The 23,720-nt window shown below is 39.8% G+C and overlaps 1 protein-coding gene across 3 annotated transcripts; it reads right to left on the reverse strand.

Moving 5' to 3' along the window:
- Positions 1-170: 170 nt before the first annotated feature.
- On the reverse strand, positions 171-21,803 carry LOC117292170 (multidrug resistance-associated protein 7-like). Of its 3 annotated transcripts, none has more exons than XM_033774111.1 (19): positions 21,735-21,803; positions 18,472-20,106; positions 17,663-17,766; positions 16,226-16,453; positions 15,496-15,652; positions 14,320-14,513; positions 13,157-13,408; positions 12,508-12,606; positions 11,785-11,974; positions 10,227-10,499; positions 8,716-8,830; positions 7,235-7,442; positions 6,344-6,559; positions 5,174-5,301; positions 4,238-4,407; positions 3,815-3,975; positions 2,940-3,193; positions 2,089-2,332; positions 171-1,311 (listed from the first exon to the last, which is right to left on the reverse strand). In XM_033774111.1, exons 2-19 carry the CDS (start codon positions 20,045-20,047, stop codon positions 1,045-1,047), a joined length of 4,836 nt encoding a protein of 1,611 aa, XP_033630002.1. In that variant the 5' UTR covers positions 20,048-20,106; positions 21,735-21,803; the 3' UTR covers positions 171-1,044. The 3 variants fall into 3 exon arrangements, with proteins under 3 accessions (XP_033630002.1, XP_033630019.1, XP_033630011.1); XM_033774128.1 differs by lacking the exon at positions 21,735-21,803 and adding an exon at positions 21,654-21,684; XM_033774120.1 differs by lacking the exon at positions 21,735-21,803 and adding an exon at positions 20,490-20,505.
- Between the last annotated feature and the right edge of the window lie 1,917 nt (positions 21,804-23,720).

The raw sequence follows: 23,720 nt of genomic DNA on the forward strand, positions 1-23,720 counted from the left end.
AACCACGCAATTTCGAGGCAAATGTGTGTGGATCATTGTATTCTACTTATAAAACATCTTTCGATCCAACCATATGCATTTTATAAAAAAAGGTTACAAACGCTTTTTATAGACCAACTCGTCTGATCCAGAAACAACGTGTTCCTTTAACTGAACTGTTCATCTGCTGGTTTTTTTTGTTTTTTGTTTGTTTGTTCGTTTATTTCCAAATATCACAATATATATTTAAACATCATGCGTTGGGAACAATGGGTGATAAGTGGAGGGCACCATTTCACATCATGTTTTGGTGAAGACATTGAAGATTTACATGTACACAGTACACCACTTGCTTCATGTTATAACCCACGTTGGTTTCTGTTATAATTCATTTTATTTATTTATTTATATTTTTTATTTTATGTGTTTATTTTGTCAATACTACTGGCCAGAGACTGTCAATATTTAAATGAACTGTAATTTCAGACATAATTCTTTGCCAAAATGCCATAATAGCAGACAATAATACTTGGTTGGTTGCCGAACCTACCCAAACCCAATCAATCTTTCCACTAACGGGGTGTTCACCACATACCTTTGGATAAACCGACTTTCAAAAATGATAAATAGTTCATGAAAAATAGCCTCTCTTCCTTACCCTAATCCTACAAAGTCCTTAAATTTACAGCTGAAAACCAGAACCTTTGCCACCTGATGGTAAAGCATGGTTGGTTTGGGAATTGAATGATTGAATTCAAAGTCGGAGACAGAACTTTGAAGGATTAACAACAAACAACCAAATCTGACAGAGACTTATTTGTAAAGCACCACGCCTAACCAAGGGAACTTCCTGCCAAAACTCAAAACTGGGACCATTAGTTCATCAAATGGATAAATATAGGGGTTTGCAAATCACACATAATGAGAACATTAAAAGAATATGTTCCAAATATATAAGGTTTAAGGCATCACATCACATGAATATCATGGCTGATGTTTTAGTCATATTCATAATTAATGTAATTTCACTGTCCTCGAGAGCATTGGATGTCTCGGGTCACACTTTTACTTGTTTACATCTGCTGAAGTTGCTCCGCTGTTGACAAGTCCGTAAAACATTGAACTTGGATCTTCAAGGAGTAGTTGAGGGGAAGCCAACTCGGCAACTTGGCCGCCGTTCATGACCAACACCCTGTCACTATCCAAGATAGTATTGATACGATGTGCAATTGTTAATACCGTGCTGTTTACAAATTCTTGACGAATGGTTTGTTGAAGTAACTGATCTGTTTCCATGTCAACACTAGCAGTGGCTTCATCGATGCACAAAACCTGCATTTAGAAAGACAAATATACAAAGTGAATTTTGATTTTGTGCCATGCAACAAAAAGCACATTTATATATCAACTAAAACACTAATTACAGTAACAAATTTAACAGAATAACTGACTGACTGCAGTAGAAAATTTACAGACTATCTCTGACTACAGTAGAAAATTAACAGAATTACTAAATAATAAAAAAAATTAACAATACCATTTTTAAAGACACTGGACACTACTGGTAATTGTCAATCACCAGTTTTCTCACTTGGTGTATCTCAACATAAAATAAAAAACCTGTGAAAATTTGAGCTCAATCGGTCATCGAAGTTGCGAGATAATTATGAAAGAAAAAACACCCTTGTCACACAAAGTTGTGCGCTTTCAGATGCTTGATTTCGAGACCTCAAATTGCTTCTTTCTCGAAAACTACGTTACTTCAGAGGGAGCCGTTTCTCACAATGTTTAATACTATCAACCTCTCCCCATTACTCGTTGCCACGAAAGGTTTTATGCTAATAATTATTTCGAGTAATTACCAATAGTGTCCACTGCCGTTAAAGATCAACTAAAATTAAATCACTCAACTACTTTGTAACTTTTACTTGTTTAGTTTATTTTATTTGGTCACAAGCATGAAATTTTCTTGCGTGTAACTTTGTTAAAATTTGATGGCACCCTGCATGGTCTCCAGCAAGTTAAACATATGACAGCGGATTGTCAATTTTTTTTTATAATGTTGATCACGGTAACAAACTATAAATCCAGTATATCATAATTGCTTACCTTAGCTCCAGAAAGCATTGCTCTTGCTAAGCACATTAGCTGCCTCTGGCCAGCTGAGAAACGTCTGCCTTTCTCACCAGCCTCTGCCTCAAGCCCTCCAAGAGCTTCTACTGCTGATTTAAGATGACATTTGTTTAAGACTGACCACAGCTTGGACTCTGTGAACTGACCTGTAGGGTCCAGGTTTTCTTTGACCGATCCAAAAAACAGGAATGGATCTTGTGGAATAATTGCAAGCTTTGACCTGGCGGAGAAACGGTGGAAGAAAAAAAGAAGGTTGAGGTAGATCGATAAAAAATAAGTTCAAAGCCAATACAAATGTTGAAGTGAATAAGGATTTCATTTTTTACAAACTATCTAGGAGAGGGATTTGCAGATTATTTTCAACTTTTTGGAGGAAAATTTTACCTCAAGATCTTTGAGAAGATTTGGTGAGGGTCTCAATCAATCAATCAAAAGACATTTATAAAGTGCCAAAATCATACGTTTGCTCTAAGGAGCTGATGTATGAGCACTAACAGGAGAACAAATTATTGAAGGTACACCTCGTGAAACAAGTGAGCTTCCAGGAGTGTCTTGAATGTATGCAGGCGATATCTCTGATGTATTCTGGAAGTTTGTTCCAGATTCTGGGTCCGTATACAGAAAATGGTCTATCGGCAACAGACACAATGGGTTCTAGGCTTAACAAAGAATACAAGTGTTAAAGTGGTGATTCTCATTAGAGAAGAACCTGAGATGAGATGAACAGTTTTAGCACTGTACCTGTTTGTAAGGCATTGTGAAACACTGATTTCTGTATAGCTTTGTACATCACAACAATCATTCTTGAATCTTAAACCTTTGTTTACCTTAGTTCTTCCAAAGACAGGTGTGCAGTGTCAACCCCATCAATAGTCACACGGCCGGTTTGAATCTCCACCATCCTAAACAGCACAAGTAACAATGATGACTTTCCTGATCCTGTCCTTCCCACAATGCCAAGCTTCTCTGCAGGGCGTAGTTCAAAGGTCACTCCATTCAGTGCGTTAGGGAGATTGGCACGGTAGGCAAAGGAGACGTTATGGAAAGATACTTGACCATTTTGGGGCCATGATGTCGGCGCCTAAAGATAATCAAAAGAAGAATAAGGAGAAACTCTTTTCATCTAAAGAAATATCAGATTAATATATTAAGTCCTCCACTCCTGTCCATTGATTCTAATTCAACATTTGCTAGTGTTTTAAGGTTTTGTAGTTTGGCAGGTAGGTGATGGGATTGTACCTTTGATGATACAAGCATAACATTTGGCACAGAGTCAGAGTAGGTCTTAAGAGAGATATTTAGCCATACATACATCGCAGGTTTGTCTTTTGAAAAACCAAAGGTAAAAAATAAAAAATAAAATGGCAGCCATTTCGACATTTTGAAAAATTGCTTGTTATAGCCAAATATCTTTCTCATGATTTTGACTGTGTTCCATATTCCATGCTTGTATAATCAAATGCAAAGTACCCCTAAATATTTCTCTTGACTTCCCCATTATTGTGTACTTTATTTTTACCCTTTCATTGGTGTGTATAAAGCACTGTATACTCAGTACTCCAGAAAACACAGGCGAATCACTTGGTTTGGATTCACACCCACGACTTTTGCATTGCTAGAGCAGATGTCTCACCCCTTAACCAGCTAGAAGCAGTTTGAATCCCATGTGTCAGTTGTGGATCCGTAGCTATTTGCATTTTACCTTACGAATTCCTTCTTGTTGTTCCCATGGTACATCCACAGTATACTGCTGAGCTCTCTCCATACTGACCATGTTCTTCTCAGTATCCGTAAAGGTGGTCACCAAAGACTGAAGTAGTGCACTGATTGAGAGAGTGTAGGAGATAGCAAGCCCAACCAGTCCTGCCAAAAAAGAACCATTGACAAGGTCAGGTATGCCAATCTTACAAGAGTCCAAACATATGGGTTTAAAGTTATATTGAAAAAGGAGTTTGAGTGATTGGAGACAGCTCTTGGTAAGATCACCTGGAGATCGAATCCCCACTCTAACAAGTACTTAGACTTTCAATCAGGAGGTTTGCCGGGGGGAAAAAAGTCAAAATGTATTATAAATCAATGCAAATAAAAGAGAGAGAGCATGGGACAAAATGAAGTCTTTATATACCTGGGTTAACGCTATCAAAGCGGTGTTCTAAGACTGCTATGATGGCCACCATTGCAATGATTGCTACACCCAGCATCTGAAGGCAAAATGACAACCAGCAGGTCACAGCAAAACTGCAGAATCGAGCTCTCTGATTGGTCTCCAGTTTGCTGGCATTCTCAAGTCGGAATCTGTCACACACAAAAACGAATGATACTTGAAATTATTCAAGCACTTCTTCAGCCTTCAAGGGTCAAAACTCTGCTAGGGTCAAAACGTCAGGCTAGTAATAATTTTTTGCTTTTATAGGTCCTCTTTGTTGGTTAGAAGTTTACAAAAGCTCATTCTATTTCCCACTTCTTTAAAAGAGGAAATGTATGAAATCCAACGATTCCTGTTTATATTCTTTATGGTTATATCACGTAGTACGTCTTCTTTCAGGAAGAATGGGCTCAATTTCATAGAGCTGCTAAGCACACAAATTTGCTTAGAATGAAATTTCTGCCTCGATAAAAACAGGATTACCAACCAAATTTTCACATGATTTTCAGGATGAGCAAACAACAGCTGAATACCAGTAACAAGCAATATGCAATAAATGTAAATTTGGTTGGTAATCCTGTTTTTATCAAGGAAGAAATTTCATGCTAAGCAAATTTTTGTGCTTAGAAGCTCAATGAAATTGGGCCCAGCTTAGAGAATACTTGTATTCTTCATTATCAACTATTTGACTGATTTGCCATCATCAAGAGATCAAAGGCAAGAGGAGTAGAGTAGCCAATCATCTTCAGTTTAGCCCGTCCTGACTTTAAGGTCGCTACTTTGTTGTTGTTTATTTAGTTATTTCATGATTGTTATGTGCTTGTGTAAGGAATGGGTGCCATATAAATCAATAAATTATTATCATTACTATAACAAGAGTGAACATTATTACAGTCATGATGTTATTCTTCCTACCTGTTGGCGGTGCGCAATGCTCTAATGGTTGATAGTCCAGTCAGTGTCTCTGAGAAGTGGGCATAGATTGGAGACATAGTAACACTCTCAATCCTCCTCAGCTCACGGGACGTCTTTCTGTAATAGTTCTAATCATCATCAATAAAATACTGTAACTCTCGCTGTTCAGTCAAAGCAATAAGGTCAAACATGAGATACGGACATCATTTTGGAGAGGGGGAAAGTGGCCCCACCCCTAAGTTATGTCGTTGCACAGAAGTTCCTAAGATTTACTTTAACTTTTTGAAGAATCTTTTGAAGTTCACATTGTTTGAAGTAGTTTTACAATGTAACTGTTTGTGCAACCTTAAGAAACAATAGTACTGAATTACAAGAAAACGAAGAAGACTGTTTTGAATCATTTTTTGTTTTTATTTCGCAAGCTTGCTGAGGTGGTTAAGTAAGATATCCCACACACAAACTCATGGAATCGGCAAAAAAAAACGTGTCTGCATACCATACTTTCCCTAAATCTAGGACACAGAAGTGCTATATTTTTCTTTACCCATGGAACATTTGTGGGAAAACTGACAACACACCAATAAAAAGCAACTTCAAAAAGTAAAATTGCGGGAACAATAATGTGTCAAATCTCTTTTGGGAGGATTGCTGCTCTCTGAAACGAGCTGGGCCCAATTTCATAGAGCTGCTAAGCACAAACATTTGCTAATCATGAAATTTCTTCCTTGATAAAAACAAGATTACCAACCAGATTTCCATTTACTGCATTTGCTTGTTACTGGTATTCAGCTGTTGTTCGCTTATCCCGAAAATCACATGGACATTTGGTTGGTAATCCTGTTTTTATTGAGGCAGAAATTTCATGCTAAGCAAATTTGTGTGCTAAGCAGCTCTATGAAATTGAGCCCTGGTGTAATCTCAACGTTTTAAACAGTGTACTCTGCTCATAATCAGAAAACACACTTCTCAGAACCAACACGCCTCCCAAAAAAGGGATTTCCATTTTTAAATCTTTTTAAATTATGTACATGTTTTTTATGAAACTTGCGCATAATAAATGAATAAATTATTATTATTATAAGAGATTTACAAACAGTTGTAGTTTACAGTTACTAATATTTCCACACCATGCAAAGCTCAAAACATCGCTTCATAAACACCATGACCTACCTGTATATACAAGTAGATGAGAACCATAGGTAGCAGCACCAGTGCAAACCATGGTAGTCCATAGCAGGTGACTACGAGAGCACCCACTGTGCTGAACAATGATGCAAGAAAGATATTCAAGACGAACGGGAGTCCATCATCAATGGTGTAAACGTCTGATGAGAAGCGATTAATGATTCGGCCGATGGGTGTGACGTCGAAGAAGGAAACAGGCGCCTGGTAGAGTAAAACACAATGATAATGACCATGAGTACCAAATCATAAGCTCCTAGAAGTTCCCCTTAAATTTTATAAAACAAAAATTTTACAAACAAAAGTGCCTTCAATCTAAAATGACTACAAACTGATCAAATACTGCGGACAAAGGGCACTTCTACTTAAAGATCTTTAAGTCTATGGGAAACTTCTTGAAAGGGCAACAATGCCAAGACCAGGGCAATAGAGACCATGGTCTCCGTTACCTTGATGTTATTCCAAGCCTGACCAGAGGGAGCGCTCCAATGAGTGCTTGTCTATGATGACCTTTCCAAAGAGTTGATTGGTAAGAAAAACTGACATTTGAAAATCTCCCATCTTTATTAGATTAGAGATTCAGTACACAAACTAAAAACACATTAAAATTTCATAACACTGCTTAGCGTAACAAAGAATCAGCGCTTATGCCAAGTATATATTTCATGGGTAAGCAAGGAATTTTTTGCTTGTGAACATGTGTACTTCACTTACTAGGCAGTCTTTGCTTACACATCTAGCGCAAATATTTGGCGCTTACACAGTATACATGCAGAACAAAGTGATCATAAGAGCAGAATTCGGAGGGTAAGCAGAGCCATGAAATTGGGCCCTGATCATCTGAATAAAGACACAAGTGTCCTGAGATATGTACCGTACCTTCATCACACTGCTCAGAAGTCTTTTGTGTACAGTCCTAGCCGCACACAAGCCTCCATAAGCAAACAGGAATGCTCTGAACAAGGTGAAGATACTGTTTGCCCCTACAAGGCCTCCGTAGATTCCAAGATAGAACCGAAGATTGTCACCGCTTGTAAGGTTGATCTTGGTAGAAGGCACGGAGGGATCTAACACGGCACTGTTGCTTCTGTTTCAAAAAGAATCATTGCATGGAAAATATAAATCAGTTATTAGTACAAAAGTGATATCTTGGAGTAGGTGAGGGTAGGTTGCAGAGCAGAGGGTGCTCACAACCAAATGATGTTCACAAATGTAAAAATTTGCAATTGCCCTCGTCTTTCAAGGAAAGTGTTGTAATTCTCCTCACTTCATAATTATTTTCTAAAATGAATAAGGAAAATGCAACACTAAAAGAACTACTCTTTGCTCATGATGAATGTGACTCACAACATCACTAGTTTAAAACAGCGCCACAGACCATGGACTTCCTGTGGCCAATTAGTGTGTATCAGCTAAATAACAACAACAAAAAAACAGATATTTTTAAAATTTCATAAAGATTACAGTATAAAACAATTTGGTTCTCAATTGTAACTCATATCCAAAATATTATTTTTGAACTGAGACATCATTACAAAAGTTTACATTGATAAGAAGAAAAAGAATACATGTCATCTGACTGTTGTTTATGTTGATATTTTGGTAACAACCAACAAATAAAGGAAACTAACTGGGTAAACTTAAAACAGTTTGGGGTTGAATAAAGAAGCAAGTTACATGAGCGGTACTTGAACTTGTGACCTTCGGATTAATGCGCCGGCGCTCTACCAACTGAGCTATCTAGCCCAAATGTTGGCAGTCAATATCTTTGTTCAGGGATGCCAGTCAGAAGCCCCTTAATGGATTTGGGTACTTTTTCAAAATGTCGCTAGATTTACATTAAACTTACAGGGTTTGAAGATATTGATAGTGGAAAGCTTCCCTTCAAATATTACTTACTGAGGTGCTGTAGTTTTTGAGAAATGAGTAAAACAATGTCATGAAAATACGTTTGTTAATGCTTAAAATATTTTTGGTCTCATGAGACCAAAACTATTTTCATGACATTGTTTTACTCATTACCCAAAAACTACAGCACCTCAGCACGTAATATTTTCAGGGAAGCTTTCTACTATCATTATCTTCAAACTGTGTAAGTTTAGTGTAAATCTGTGGAAATTGTGTTTTTTGTCCTACAAAAAAGTACATACACCCTTTAACCTGTAACTGCTGTTTAGCCAGGGATTGTTATGCACAAGTTTTTGATAGAACCTGGGAAGGGGCAGCAGTGATCAACCCAAATGATATTATGAATTGATATTAAATGGAAGTTATGATCTAATGTACAACACTTCTCATATCTTGTCTGCCCTGGTGTAATGTATTTTTGTTAAGGTGACATGGTCTTATGTATAGCTCACCTATAATGTAGAGTTTCTATCAGGAGGTTTTTGCTCCTACTGGAATTGATGGATACTTGACTATGGGAGTAAGTAACCCAGTAGGATAACCACCAGTCTGTCATATTCCTGGAGGCTGGTCAGCAAGAAAAAATTGTCAAATGTTGTTCCAAGAAAAGTATGCTATCAATGAAGCTGGGATCCTTTTCACAAAAGACCAAGATTTATCTTAAGTTGACTTACCGATAATATTATCATGACTTGTAGTGTGACATCACACTTTGCTCAACACTCTCAAGGTATAATAGATGTTAAATTTGCATCGGGATAAAGAATATTAATTTTTGGTTTTACCCATATACACCGATGTGTGTAGCACTGTATACTCAGTACTTCCCCGAGTCCTGTGAAAAAAAAAAAATCACAGGCATTTTACTCGGGTGGGATTCGAACCCACGACCCTTGCATTCTAGAGCAATGTCATACCAACTAGACCACCAAGATTGCCCGGTAGCTAGAGGCAGTTCGAATCCTAAGTAAAATGCCTGTGATTTTTTTCACAGGACTCGGGGAAGTACTGAGTATACAGTGCTACACACATCGGTGTATATGGGTCAAACCAAAAATTAATACTCTCAAGGTAAGCAAAGCTTAAGATCAATCTTAGCTCTTTGTGAAATTGTACCCTGTTAACCTTAAATGCCAACCCTTGTTATATAGAGAGTGCCCGGGACAGGAAGCTTTTACAGCTGTGTTTAATTGTAAAGGGTTGTCAAGTTTTAGTTAACAATAAATAATAACAACCGCATTTCTATAGTGCCTAACACCTCCAAAAGAAAGTCTCTAAGAGCTCAGAGGAAACAAAAGAATAATTATGTTTAAATGATGATTTGAATACAAATGTTTTGAGAAGAGTCTTGAAACTTGAGATCGTTGTGTCTTGTTTGATGTGTAGAGGGAGATTGTTCCATAAGTAAGGTGCAGCAAACTGATAACAACGTTGACCATAGGCTTTGGTGGCAACATTAGGACTAACAAGGGTGTCTCCCAACAACTGATGCATGGCCTTTCATTGTCTAAGTTTGGTGGTGGTTTGCAAAGCAGTAATTTTTGCATTTTTCTCTGTTTAACTACACAAGTGTTTTGTGGGAAGCGCAGATCCTAAACTGCCAGCGCCAGTAAGGAGTTTTAAGTGTGATATTTTTCAGTTGACCGATTTGTGGGTAACCATCCTCTCCGGAGTAAACTGTAGTGCCTGTGCTTTATTGGGAGTTACTCACATTGATGGCAAATAATCATAAACATTTCAGAGAACAATACTGAGACTTCCCAGCCAAGAATACCCCCCAAAAGAAGTTTGACAGATTTCTTTAAAAATTCATTATCGAAAAAAACTAAACCCCAAGACTCAACGAAAATTGATTTCACTTTTCATCTCAATTGTGGGTTTGAAAAACATAAAAATTCAAAAAAATAAAATTCTTTGTCTGAATACTAAGATTATGAGATTACATATGAGATTGCATTCCTACCTTGCATAAGGAACAAAGCTACAAGAACACTGGATGCCAGTATACATCCTATGGCATTCCAATACGCCTTATACACATGCAGTTTGACCACACCCACATCCTTCTCCTCCTCTTGCACCAGTTTCCCGTCCTCTCCTTCCTCCCCGGCCAGAGCTTCTGCCTCCTTCTTGTCTCTCATGGGTTGGTCTATTTCAGCAGATTCATCTTTCTCGGAATCCTCATACTGTAATGTCGTCATGAGTTCTTTGTTCTTTAAGATCACTGATGGATGGCCTGAACATTCAAATAAATGAAGACAGATGTATAGTCAGTTTGTGTATATTGCTCAGTAAAAAACGATGAATAGTTTATATTTTTAACAAGTTGATGCATTGACAACTTTTATGGCCAAACAAAGGGAAATTTGGTAAACCCACTTGGTGTACACACATCTCCCACCATGCAAATTGTTCTTTTCTCTTTACAAACTGGGACAGAGGGTAATGGAATTCATGCTCAAAATCTCATATTTTCTGGTATACAAATATTGAGTGGCTCAGAGTGGAATGGGAGGAATATTATTGCAATCAAAAATTTGGACTGTTCCATTTCACGAGGCAAAGGATAACATTATGAAAAATCACACAAATTGTACTGACAACCAAAAATCATATAGCGCCGCATAGCGGCATCAATGCACAAATCGGATCACAACCTTTTGCACCTTTGTTTTAGCAGCGGCGCGGTGGCTCTGTACTGCTCAAAAACATTGGGAACAAGAATGGGAGTAATAGTGAATGTCACGTGAAGTAAGTTCCACCAATCAAATGACAAGGATCTGTATGTCAGTTATATAATAGTTATTATGTAATCCCTGGCTGCAGGCCTTTCGGAGCTGCCAACACTTGCCAACAGCATGCAATCACAGAGATTTTAAAAATTACATTCCACAACATCAAAGTCTCCATAATCATGGAGATTTTTAAATTTGTTCATCAGATTAATGGAAAAAATATTTATTTCCATTAAACTTTCTGCAGAATCAAGGATTACGAGAGATGGTTAGGCCGCCATAATTTTTGTCATATTGTATTGGAGATTCTATGCCCCATTTATTATTACCCTAGTATCATTACTGTTAAAGGCAGTGGACACTATTGGTAATTACTCAAAATAATTATTGGCATAAAACCTTTCTTGGTGACGAGTAATGGGGAGAGGTTGATGGTATAAAACATTGTGAGAAACGGCTCCCTCTGAAGTGCCATAGTTTTCGAGAAAGAAGTAATTTTCCACGAATTTGATTTTGAGACCTCAAGTTCTAATGAGACCTCAAGTTTAGAACTTGAGGTCTCGAAATCAACCATCTAAACGCACACAACTTCGTGTTGCAAGGGTTGTTTTTCTTTCATTATTATCTCGCAACTTCGATGACCGATTGAGCTCAAATTTTCACAGGTTTGTTATTTTATGCATCTGTTGAGATGCACCAACTGTGAAGGCTAGTCTTTGACAATTACCAATAGTGTCCACTGCCTTTAATCCAAAATCTCAAGGCCAGGGTACGACACATCCTTACCAGCATTGGTTATTTCTCCATGCTCCATCACCACAACCAAGTCTGCCTCCTGAAGGTACTTGGTGTGGTGCGTGCAAAGGATTCTGGTCTTGTTTTGAAGCAGTCCCATGATACATTTGGAAAATATGTGTGTGCCCACGTGTGCATCGACTGCAGCCAGAGGGTCATCAATCAGGTAGACATCTTTGTCCTGAAATCAAAGGCAATCATAATAATGTGTATTCTTTATGATGCTTTCAGGGCCCCTCAAAGGGACTTACATATTGTTTACCTGTCACTAGCCTTTCCCGAAACAATCTCATCTCTTAGAGAGTATTTCTGGAATGATTAGAATGTCATGTCCGAGTGGTTTAGAGCATCAACTTGAAATTTAGTCATAGGGGTGTCCATTGAACAACACACTTCACTATAATTGCTTCTCTTCACATATAAAATGGGTACCTGCGAGGGTAGAGGATTAGATTGAGTGTGAGAAAACCCTCTGAGTGCCATGACAGCTCGGGGCTGTATAGTCCAAAGAGCTTAGAAAGATTACACAAGTGTTATCTGCCCAATGACCATGCAACTATAAATGTAAAGTGAATTTTAACTTAGAGCCCCTCATTGAATTGCCAGTAACTCAAATCTTCTTCTGATAACTTGAGTTGTATGTAAGAGTATTTATTTCTGACAGTTCAAATCTGGACTTGGCGATTTCCTATGAATAGGCTTTCATTCCTTTACCTGATACACTGCTCTAGCTAGAGCTACTCTTGCCTTCTGCCCTCCACTGAGCGTCACTCCATTTTCACCGATCTCTGTTTGGTCTCCAGCCGGTAAAATCTGTGAAAAAAGAATGCATCTCATTATCCAGAAACAGTTGTAAATATTCTTGCGCTACCAACCCACCCTGCTAGGAAATTTAGACAACCACAACCACAATGTCAAAACTTAATAGCGCTGTGGCCTCTTACAAGTAGTGTGTCATGGCCAGCCTGTAGGCACACTGGACTCAAGCTCTTATGTTCCTTATCAAAAGAAGTTTGGTTTAAGTCCCAGTCTTGACACTTGTGTCCTTAAGCAAGACTTTTCACCAGTATTGCTTCGTCCTTCAGATAGGGCATGAAGCCATTGGTCCTATGTTTTTTGTAATGCTAGATAACGATCCCACTTACACTTATCGCTTTCCTTCAATGTTTATGGCAGTTGCTGCTGAATGCACCACTTCACCCTTGCAAGGTGATACATAAATTGTTCTCATAATTCAAAACTTTAAAAGTCTGATTTAAGACGACAATAGACAAAGTGCTTTCAAAAATACTTATTGTTTTTTCTTAACTGAACAAATTCACAAGCAATTTAGCGATAGCTATCTTGGATTCTCATTGTTCACCTTGATATCTTCCAGTAGTGCACATGCTTGCATGACAGCCCTGTAGCGTCTTGGTATGTACTCCACCCCAAACATGATGTTCTCCCTCAGCGTGGCATGTTGTATCCAAGCCTCTTGAGGCGCCAGACCAAAACCATCGCCAAGATTGGCGACACTGATGAAGCCACCAGACTTGGTCATCTCTGCCATGATGGCAGCAAGTAGAGAGCTTTTGCCCGATCCAACACAACCTATGACTCCAACCAACTGACCCTGTTGAGGTAATGCAATCAATATACTGAGAGATTTCATTTTCCAAATGCTTTTTGGGGTAAACCAAAAAAAAACAATTTAACTAAAATCAGGACTAACAAGCCGGTGCTCTATGGACTGAGCCATCTAGCCCTAATGTCGAACAGTCTTCCTATTTTGTTAATAAAATTTTTTATAGCGGTGCCAGTTAACCCTTGTTGCCGTTCAACTGTGATTCACACCCAAGTCTACCATACAACCTTGGAAGCAGCAGTACTAGGATCACCTTAAGGGGAGTTGAGTTTTCACTTCAAATATCAAGTAATAAACCAAAAAGGAAAGTGGTTTGGTAAATTTTAATTCAATTTTGTGTTGAGCAAAGAAAACTTTACAAGAACGGGATTCGAACCTTGGCCTCCAAATGCTTTTTATATGACAAGATGATAGAAACACATCTCTCTTTGGAGTTGTGTATGCAAACATGGATTGTATGTTTTTAACTTTGAGACAATTAGCTATCAAGTAACAATTGTGTGAAATGTATCTCTTTGAGAAAGAAGTGACTTTTGTGAGAAGAACAGGGTTCATGATGTTGCTCTCAAAATTTCAACTGGGATACTCTGCTTGTCTTCAGGATAAATCTTCAAATGTGACTGTCAACACAGATTTCTTGTGAACCTTAGAATAAACATCTATTGTTGCAGAACCTGTTGTTAACAAGTAGGACTCAAAATTCCTCTGGCCACCGGGCTAGCTCGGTGGTCTAGTAGTAAAACACAGTTCTAGCAATGTAAAGGTTGATTTGCCTGTGGTTTGTTTTGTAGAACTCGGCAAAAAAAATACCGCGTAGACAGTGATTAATACAAGTCAGTGTAAAGGTAAAAACCAATGATAGACTAAACTCCTACTTCAATAAATTACAGCACACTTACCCTGCCAACTCGTAGATTCAAATTAGAGAGCCTCAGGGTCCCTGTCTCTTTCTCATCCTCCCCACGTTGTTTATCCTCCTCCTCATCGTCCCGAGATAACCCTCCATCTTTAGATGTATTTTTCTTTAATGGCCGCTCCCACTGAAAGCTGCCATGTTTGATTTCAAGGTAGCAGTTTGGATCCATCGCGTCGTCTGAAAGGGTTGTACAAACATACACAGTTTATAATTTTTTAGCTTACACCAAAATATTTGCTGTACCTACCTGGCTAGAACCTACCAGGGATAGGACCTACCTCGGCTAGAACCTGCCAGGGGTATTACCTACCTTGGCTAGAACCTACAGGGGGTAGGACCTACCTGGGCTAGAACCTTCAAGGGGTATGACCTACCTAGGCTAGAACCTACAGGGGGTAGGAACTACTACCTGGGCTAGAACCTGCCAGGGGTATTACCTACCTAGGCTAGAACCTACAGGGGGTAGGACCTACCAGGGCTAGAACCTGCCAGGGGTTGGATCTTCCTGGGCTAGAACTTTCAGGGGGTAGGACCTACCTCAGGCTAGAATCTGTCAGGGGTACGACCAACCTGGGCTAGAACCTAAATGGCGTTTGACCTACCTGGGCTAGAACTTACATGGGGTATGACCTACCAGGGTTAGAACTACCAGGGGTAGAAACTACTACCTGGGCTAGAACCTGCCAGGCGTTGGACCTTCCTGGGCTAGAACCTACAGGGGCTAGGACCTACCTGGGCTAGAACCTGCCAGGGTATGACCTACCTGGGCTAGAACCTAAATGGGGTATGACCTACCTTGGCTAGAACCTACAGGGGGTAGGATCTACCAGGGCTAGAACCTACCAGGGGTTGGACCTTCCTGGGCTAGAACCTACAGGGGGTAGGACCTACCTCAGGCTAGAACATACCAGGGGTAGGAACTACTACCTGGGCTAGAATCTGCCTTGAATAGGACCTACCTGGCCTAGAACCTACCAGGGGTAAGACCTACCTGGGCTAGAAACTGCCACGGGTAAGACCTACCTGGGCTAGAACCTACAGGGGGTAGGACCTCCCATGGCTAGAACCTACCAGGGGTAGGACCTACTACCTGGGCTAGAATCTGCCATGGATAGGACCTACCTGGGCTAGGACCTAATGTACCGGGGCTAGAACCTACCTGGGGTATAGTACTTTGAAACGTTTAACTCCTGTAGTTCCAGAAATCTCTGGACCCTCTTGAGGGAAACCCACGCTTGGATGACACCATTCAGTACCCATGGAAAGCTGTTCAAAGGACCAATCAGCATGTTGAACAAGGCCAAACTTGTGAAAATCTGGAAGGAGAAAACAGTTTGCAAATGTATCAAGAATGCAAATACATTTGTGTTCAGAAATTTGTATTTGTTTCCCTTCACCCATTTCAACCCAAATAGCGACAAACCAATTAAAATCGATCCCTTGCAAGTGACATACACACTCTAAAAAATCACTCTCACTGAGGTCAAAAAGCATCCTAAATGTGGCAAAAGAAGGCAAATCATTGGATGATAGCTGTTCTTTCTGTGTAAAAATGTACAAGTGACCTCAGCATCCTTGGTGCCTTTCAGGTTATGCAAGGGGTCTACATTGTATAAGACAGATATGGTGCTTGTCTTAAAGACATATGGTGCTTGTCTTTAAGACATGGTGCTTGTCATAAACCTGAAACACAGCTCTTCCAGTACAGTGGCCTCGGTTCCTTTACAAGCTTTGCCTGTCCTTTTATGCAAAACACATCCGCAGTCTTATAAACTGGCATTTGAGTTTCTTTGCATGTTTGGCAGTAAGTAGTCTTGCCAACACAACATATGCTGTGGTGTAAACATAAACAGGCAACTGCTTTACTATTGGAAAAAACACACACATACCTTTGCAGCAGTCAACTGGTTTCCGAGGAGAGAATATGTAGTGAAGGATAGGATCGAGATGAGTACCGGTGTTGTGGCCCAGAAGTACACACACAAAGCATCAAGGTACTTGATTCCTTTCAAACTGCCAAGCTCTAGATCTCTCAGCTGTTTGATCTTGCGTGTAAAGTGTTTCTCCCAAGCGTAAAATTTGATCACTCGGATGCCATACAGGATCTCATTCATGGCCTGTAGAATGAAACAATCAGGACACATTGTAGCTGCTTAAGCACAAAAGTAGTTAAGCACAATAAAAATATTCTTACCAGAATAAGGTTACCAACCAAAATAGCATTCCTCATGTAACATTTATAACTGGTATTCTGCTTAATTTTGCTTAGCAGAAAATATCTAAGCAATATTTGCTGCTAAAGCAGTTCATTAAATTAGGGCCAGGACCCAATGTTATAGAGCTACTTAGGCACAAAAAGTAGCTAAGCCCAACAAAGTTATGCTTACCAGAATAACGTTACCAGCAGCCGAATTTCACGAAACGCTAGGATTAATCCATTCTCGAATTAGGACGAGTAACTCGTCCTAACTTAGGATGGGTTCAATGCATCCCAACGTCTCCGATGTGGAACTGAACTCGTCCTAAGTCCCAAGATTAATCCCAAGTTAGGAAGAGTTTGGTGAAATCGACTGCAGCCAATGTAGGCCTACCATTCACATGTACCATCTGCAAATGGTATCATACTCATTTTTGCTCAGCAGAAACTTTTTTTAAGCATTTTTCCTGCTTAAGCAGCCCTATGAAGTTGGGTCATGGTCTGGAATTACATCAGAAAATGGCGTGTCCATCATAAGATTTGGAAGACAGTTGGGGCACCCAAGCCCAAGACCAGGGTAATGTGAGCCGCTGGGAATCAAGACCTTATTTCAAAGAGCTGGTTAAAGGGCCAATTTGGGCTTCATAGCGCTGTCAACTATAAGCATCTGGTACACGCTGCCAAAACATAGGATTCGAACTGCCTCAAGCTACCGGGCAACCTCGGTAGTCTAGTTGGTAAGACACTGCTCTAGAATTGCAAGGGTCGTGGGTTCGAATCCCACCCGAGTAACATGCCTGTGATATTTTTTCACAGGAGTATACAGTGCTATGAACACACATCGGTGTATGGGTAAAAAAATAAAAAAAATAAATATTCTTTATCCCCGATGCAAATTTAACATCTCTTATAAGCATCTGAAAAAGGCATGCTAATCCTTCCACTGCTTACTTTAAGCATAATTTGTAATTTGTTTGCTAATTTGTTAAATACACACAGTTTAAATATAAACTTCTCTGCTCAAGTTAGCAAAAACATTTGCCGAATACTGTTAGCATTTCTATTAATTTTGGTCCCAATTACTTGAACTTCACTCAATTTAGACCTAGATTTTTCATATTTTGTTTACCTTTATTCGACCATCCTTGTGCTGCATCAAATCTTCAAAGTATTTCTGTATTTTAACCGTCAGCCATTTTGTCATAAGAACCAATAGAAGGGTAAAAGCAACACCTTAGAAAAGAAGACAACAACAGAAATATTAAACACGTTGAAGACAAAGTTCAACTACAAAGCAACAATTAATGACATTCCACAATTTTGTCCTCAAACAGACCCCCATGTTTTATATTTAAAACTTATTCAGTTGTAAATAATAATAATCACAAATATTGGATGCATGCCGCAGGCGAGTACACTGCGCAGAATATTATCACAAAGTGCAATCAAGACTATTCCATTTCTTGATGCAAAGCCAGGCAAAAAGGGAAATCCAGATTTATACCGCTACACCGAGACAATAGCAGAGACTTTGCCAAGACTGTGAAAGGTTGAATTTGCATAAGGTTGTACAAATTGATGCAAACCCCACATGTTGGGGCTGTGATAAATACTCTGCATGCTGAGGTCTGGGATTGTGCAGGAGTTGTGAAATAGTATCCTGCATTCTGATTCCAGGGTATTTTAGCCACAGATTTAAAAAAGCAAGTCCCTGCACCTGGGCAGGTATTGGACATGGCCAGGCCAATTTTACATCTCCAAGCATGTCCCCCATCAGTACCAGGATGCGTTACAAACAGGTGCATCAAGGCCACATTCCCTTTAATTTTTGGTGTATTATGGCTGAATCTTCATTGGGGAATATGACTTTGCCTTTAGTTTCAACACTGTCGCTCCATTGTAGCACATCTTTGGTGTTTATTCAATTGTTTAACCTACCTGTAAGGAAGGCCAGTCCAAGCTGTTGATGCAGGAGAAACAACGCCACACCAATCTTCACTGGCAGACTCCACAGCTCATGAAAGCTCTGGCAGATGTTAATGATGCGCTCCGAGTCAACACTCATGAAGTTGACGATCTCCCCAGTCGTGAATCTCGATAGCGTGGTGCTACTGACCACCAATGCTTTACGGTACGTCATCGTGACAATGGCTGCCCGCATACGAATCAAGATCTTGAAGATCTGGTAGTTATAATGAATTGACATGAAAGACACAATGAAGGATGACAAGCAGAGACCTCCGGCATACAACCAACCATTCAACACTGGCTCGTTGTTTTTGTTTTCCATGAAAGAAACAAGAGCATTTAAAAGAAGGGGTCCAGAAAAACTCAAGAGATCACACACAAATTTAACGACTCCGAGAGCAAAGTAGCGTACTCCGAAAACTCCAAGAAGTGCTCCTAGAAGAGTACACTTTTTCTGAGACTTACATGTAGATGATTGTGGGCTTCTGATTTCATGGGTGATTGTATCTTCAAAGTCACTGCTGTAACTGTTCACTCCATGAAGCGGTTCATTAGAGAAGAGAGAATCAGGGGGCATGTTAACATTCCCCTGGGGAGTGCTAGCGTAGGAAGTGTTGTAATCGGTGACACTATAGGCCGAGCTTCCTTTGAAATAGACTTCACTGAAAGATTCTTCAACATTTCTTGTTTGCAATTCCCAGGGTAACCTGAAGACATCATCAGCCGTCCTTAGATCACCGCGAGCCCCACGTTTCATCAAGGGCTGTATCCACGACAAAACCATCTTGGAGAAGATGTTTGCATGTTCCTCAGCGACACCTAGCTCTACAAGGGCACCGTACCTATCCCTTGAGTATGATCTGCTTCTCCTAATAAGAGGAGATTCCTCATCTGTAGCATCATCGTTGATGCTGGGAAAGATGCGTCTCCCTTGACCTCTCTCATAATTGGCCCTGGCATGCCTTGGGGATGGTAAAACTGTCAGAAAGTATAGCAACTGCAGAGCAATTCCTACAAATGACAAAATCTTCTCTATCTCTTGTAAGTTTGATGTGTCTTCATGCTGGAGTGTCTCAACAACTTCAACCACTTTAACAACTGTTGAAAGCAAAGTCAATGGCCACATTAAGAGAACTGGGACATGGCCGCGTATGTGTTTGATCCCAGCCCTACGCAGCTTGACAAGATACACTGTGTGAACCACCCAGGCTAAGAAAGTGCAACTGTACGTTAAATACTCCACCGGTGTTAACTTCTGTGTGTTGAACAAGCTCCATACGATTTGTATCACGGGAATGAGACTGGTTAAAAAAGACACAATCTGTCTGCACTTAAGAGCTCGGGATTTCTTCAGGTTCTGGTGTTCAGTGTTTTGGATGTACCCAATGTAGAGACCACTGGTGACTGCAAGCATTGCATGACTCGTCAAACCAAAGACAAGGAGTTCCTTGCAGTAGCCATACTTGCTGTGTGGCCAAATGATCGAGTCATTGTTAGGCGGTCCGCAGAACTCCCTCAGAAGACTGTCATCATCAGGAGAAGCCATGGTGGAGCAGGTTGTTTTCAACAAAAGAATTCTAATTAGTTGTCAGTGTTGCAATTTACCTTAAGGAAAGAATAACAGAATGACGTACAATCAGAGGTTGTAAAACAGATCTTTAGAACAGATTGATGGTTTCCTCAATCAAATAAAGCATGGCTTCCACTCAAAACAAAGAGGGGAATAGTTCTCATATTAGCTCAGATTTCAATCTTTGCTAGTCTAGCTTAGACTAGAGAGATCGTTGGGAAAAATGTTACAACCTCGCCACCAATCTCTGGCCTTTTTTTTCTGGATGTATATAATGCGGTAACATTTCTTCGCAGTAAGAAAAAAATTCAGTGGTTTTGGAGTTAATTAAGGGCGGGCAAATTGGTGGCGACGTGCAGAAAATTATCCATCTCCTGCCACACCAGCACAGTTTACACGGCCCAAAAAAATAACACACAAAATAAGACATGCAGAAGAAAGCCGTTAGAATTATTACAAAAGCCAATTATCTTTCTCATTCAGCTCCTATATTTGCCGAACTTAAAGTGCTCAAATTTAATGACCTGTATCGTCTGAACTTGGGTAAATTCATGTTCAAGAACAAATACCGCCTGTTACCTAATAGCTTCAATGAAATGTTTACTTTAGCTTCATCAATACATTCCTATGGTACTCGTAAAGCATTGAAGGGGGATCTGTATGTCAATCACAATAGAACTTCAATTCATAAAAATAGCGTTGTGCAACGAGGAGTAGAATATTGGAATAGTCTTCCCATACATTTTAAGCAACCTTCTACAATCAGTACATTTTCAAGAAAACTTAAACACTACTTGCTAGATACTTATCTGTAATGCCATCAAACTCTAATGGTGTTCTTTTTAATCGTTTGCTTTGTTTGGTCTCAGCTGTCAGCTTGTGTATACCTGTGTGTCTGTGTCTCTCAAATAGGGAATACTTTGGTACACTATTAGTAATCGGCGTCTTACTTCACGAAAGCATATTCTTTATAACCCTATAATTCATGACTTTAATAGTACGAGTCCATTTAATGATGACTCGCCTTTGTGTTGTTTGTAGGCCTACACCTATCGTCTGACCATGTTGTCCCTTGTCTTTGTCTTTGTTTGTGTTCCTTAGTATCATGTTTGTCTGTCAATAGGTTAGGGCACAAAAGCATTTTGCTTAACCTTACACCTAAATGTTGTCTTTAAATTACTACTTGTTTATTTATTTATTTTTTTGAAGTATTGTGTACCTAATCATACCTCATACTATATTGCTTGTTTTAATTTTGACATAAATGTACGCTATTGTATTATTGTTTTGTATGACAGCATTGAAATAAATGTACTGAATAATAAAAAGCGCATGCATGACACGGGGGAGGCTGGTTTTGTAGTTGGACGTCTCTGCGTTTTGAATGGTCAGTCATAAACAATCAGACAACCAAAGCAGATGGTTGCAAATGGCTGAATAAAATCCGTATCAATATGGCAAGAAATGTCAAATGCGCCCCTTTGTTTGTATGTTTGTTGTTGTTGTTGTTGTTGTTGTTGTTTGTCGAGTTCAGAATCAGATGACTTCAGTTCAGTAAAATCTTTCAAACATTTATATTTACACTCAAAAATCTAAAGGAGATAAACCTGTAGCATCCCAAGCTCTGTCAGGAAAAGTAGGAGCTAGGCTTACGTAACTTTACCTTTATTTATAGAAAACGTCCGTACTTCCGTCTAGATTATCACCCTGCTGTCTGGGTGACAGCTTCTCGTCTCTCATTGTGAAGCAGCGCCCTCTGTAGTCAGATACCGATCCATGTCCGTGGGGTGTGGGGGGCGGGGCGCCGTACATTATTGTCCCATCTACTATTTGCATCTACAAGCCTTCATACCAGATTATGACATTGTCGACATCATACCGTAGACACACTGCTTTGTGTTTAAAGGCACTTGACACTGTTGTTTTTGTTAGATACGGAGAGCTAGGCTGTTGATATTATAAAACATTGTGATAAACGTCTCCCTCTGAAAGTATGAAAGAAATTAAGGGGTAATTTCTCACTCAAACAATAAAACTACTTCAGCATTGTGCATGCAACAAGCTTAGGATGTTTTTCCTTCATTATTTTCGTACAACTTCGATGACTTTGTCAAAATTTCACAATAGTTGGGTATTGTATGCATACAAACATTAGGATACACTTTAGTGGGCTGAAAAAAGGAACTTGATTCAAAAGAGGGCGCTATAGAAGAAATGTCTATTTTCGTCGATAGGGGGCACAGAATCTCCTACCATAATGACAAAAGCCACCAATGCCATGAATACTGATGTACGAACCCGGCCTGAATAGCCGAGCTTTGGGCACGAGAGGTCGCAAGGAACAACCACATCTGGCAGGGCCCATTTTCATAGAGTTGCGTAACAGAAAAAAAAGTAGCCGAGCACACCAGAATAAGGTTACCAACCAAACTTCCATATACATATTGGGACTGGTATCCTGCTCTTTCTGCTTAGCACAAACATTTTAAGCTCTGCTTAAGCAGCTCTATGAAATTGACCCCTGGGCTTTGATTTGGCGACTCTTCCTTTTTATAGTGAGACAACCAGAGTCACCAACACCATGTCTTTGTACGGCAACCTGACCACTTGCAATAATTCCCCAAGCGACGTTTCTGACGCGACGTGACGACGTTTCTGACGCAACGCTGCTGGCGGGACGCTTCTGATACCCTTACTTTGATCTCATGATGAATAATGACAAAGCTTCAGTGTGAGACTCCCAACAATAACCCAAGAAGATGATGATATGATTTCAGATCAAAGAAGTTGTCTGAGTTGGATGTCCCCCACACTTTCGTATATCCAGTCCAGCTGAAAAGCACTGAGCAGATGAGGAAAGCAACCAGGGGGTTCAGCCTGGTGAGAACCTATAGCCACGCTGCCATTCACGGAAAGTCAATACATTTCTTCGTCACCAGGTGATCTTAGACCTCTTAGAAGCTGGATCATCCCTAAGGATTGTGGAACTGTGGGTGCAAAAGTTGCTGGCATAGGAACACGTAATCAGAATAAAACTAGTGAGGCTGAGTTTGATTTCGGTTTGAAATACAAAATGACCGCAACAACAAAATTGCGGTAGAAATTACTTAAGCTGGCACCTGAAGATTGCCAGTATGCGTCGATACGACTGAAGCAGGAGAGTTTCACAGGCAGATACCACGTTGGAAGAAACTCTGGTGGTAGGTCTGGATTCTACAGTTCTGATGATGGAACTAGAGGTGACAACCTATGGTGGCTGATCTACCAATTCTGGTCTGGATGGGATGACGACCAGCTTTGCAAAGGCTACAAAAGATCGCACGATGCCAAACAAAACAGCGAAGCATAATCGTAAAGTTAGAAGCTGCAGAAATAACAGGCACACTGCAAAACCGATGGACGGTATGTTGAAGAATACCATTGCAGTCGAGTGCAATTCACGGGACAGCCATGCCAACGGCCAACCACATGATGCGCTCAACAATAAGTTATCAAGATTTTTCTGTTTAGGATTTCGTCCAAAGAATGACCGAAATCTAACTCATGAAGAATCTTACCCTACATAGTCCAAAACAAGCAGGTCTGGTACACATACACAAAACCATGTCTACAGAAATGAGGAAAGTGATAGATGTTGTGTCCCTTGCTC

The sequence above is a fragment of the Asterias rubens genome, chromosome 1, assembly GCF_902459465.1.
Source record: "Asterias rubens chromosome 1, eAstRub1.3, whole genome shotgun sequence".
Classification (NCBI taxonomy): domain Eukaryota; kingdom Metazoa; phylum Echinodermata; class Asteroidea; order Forcipulatida; family Asteriidae; genus Asterias; species Asterias rubens.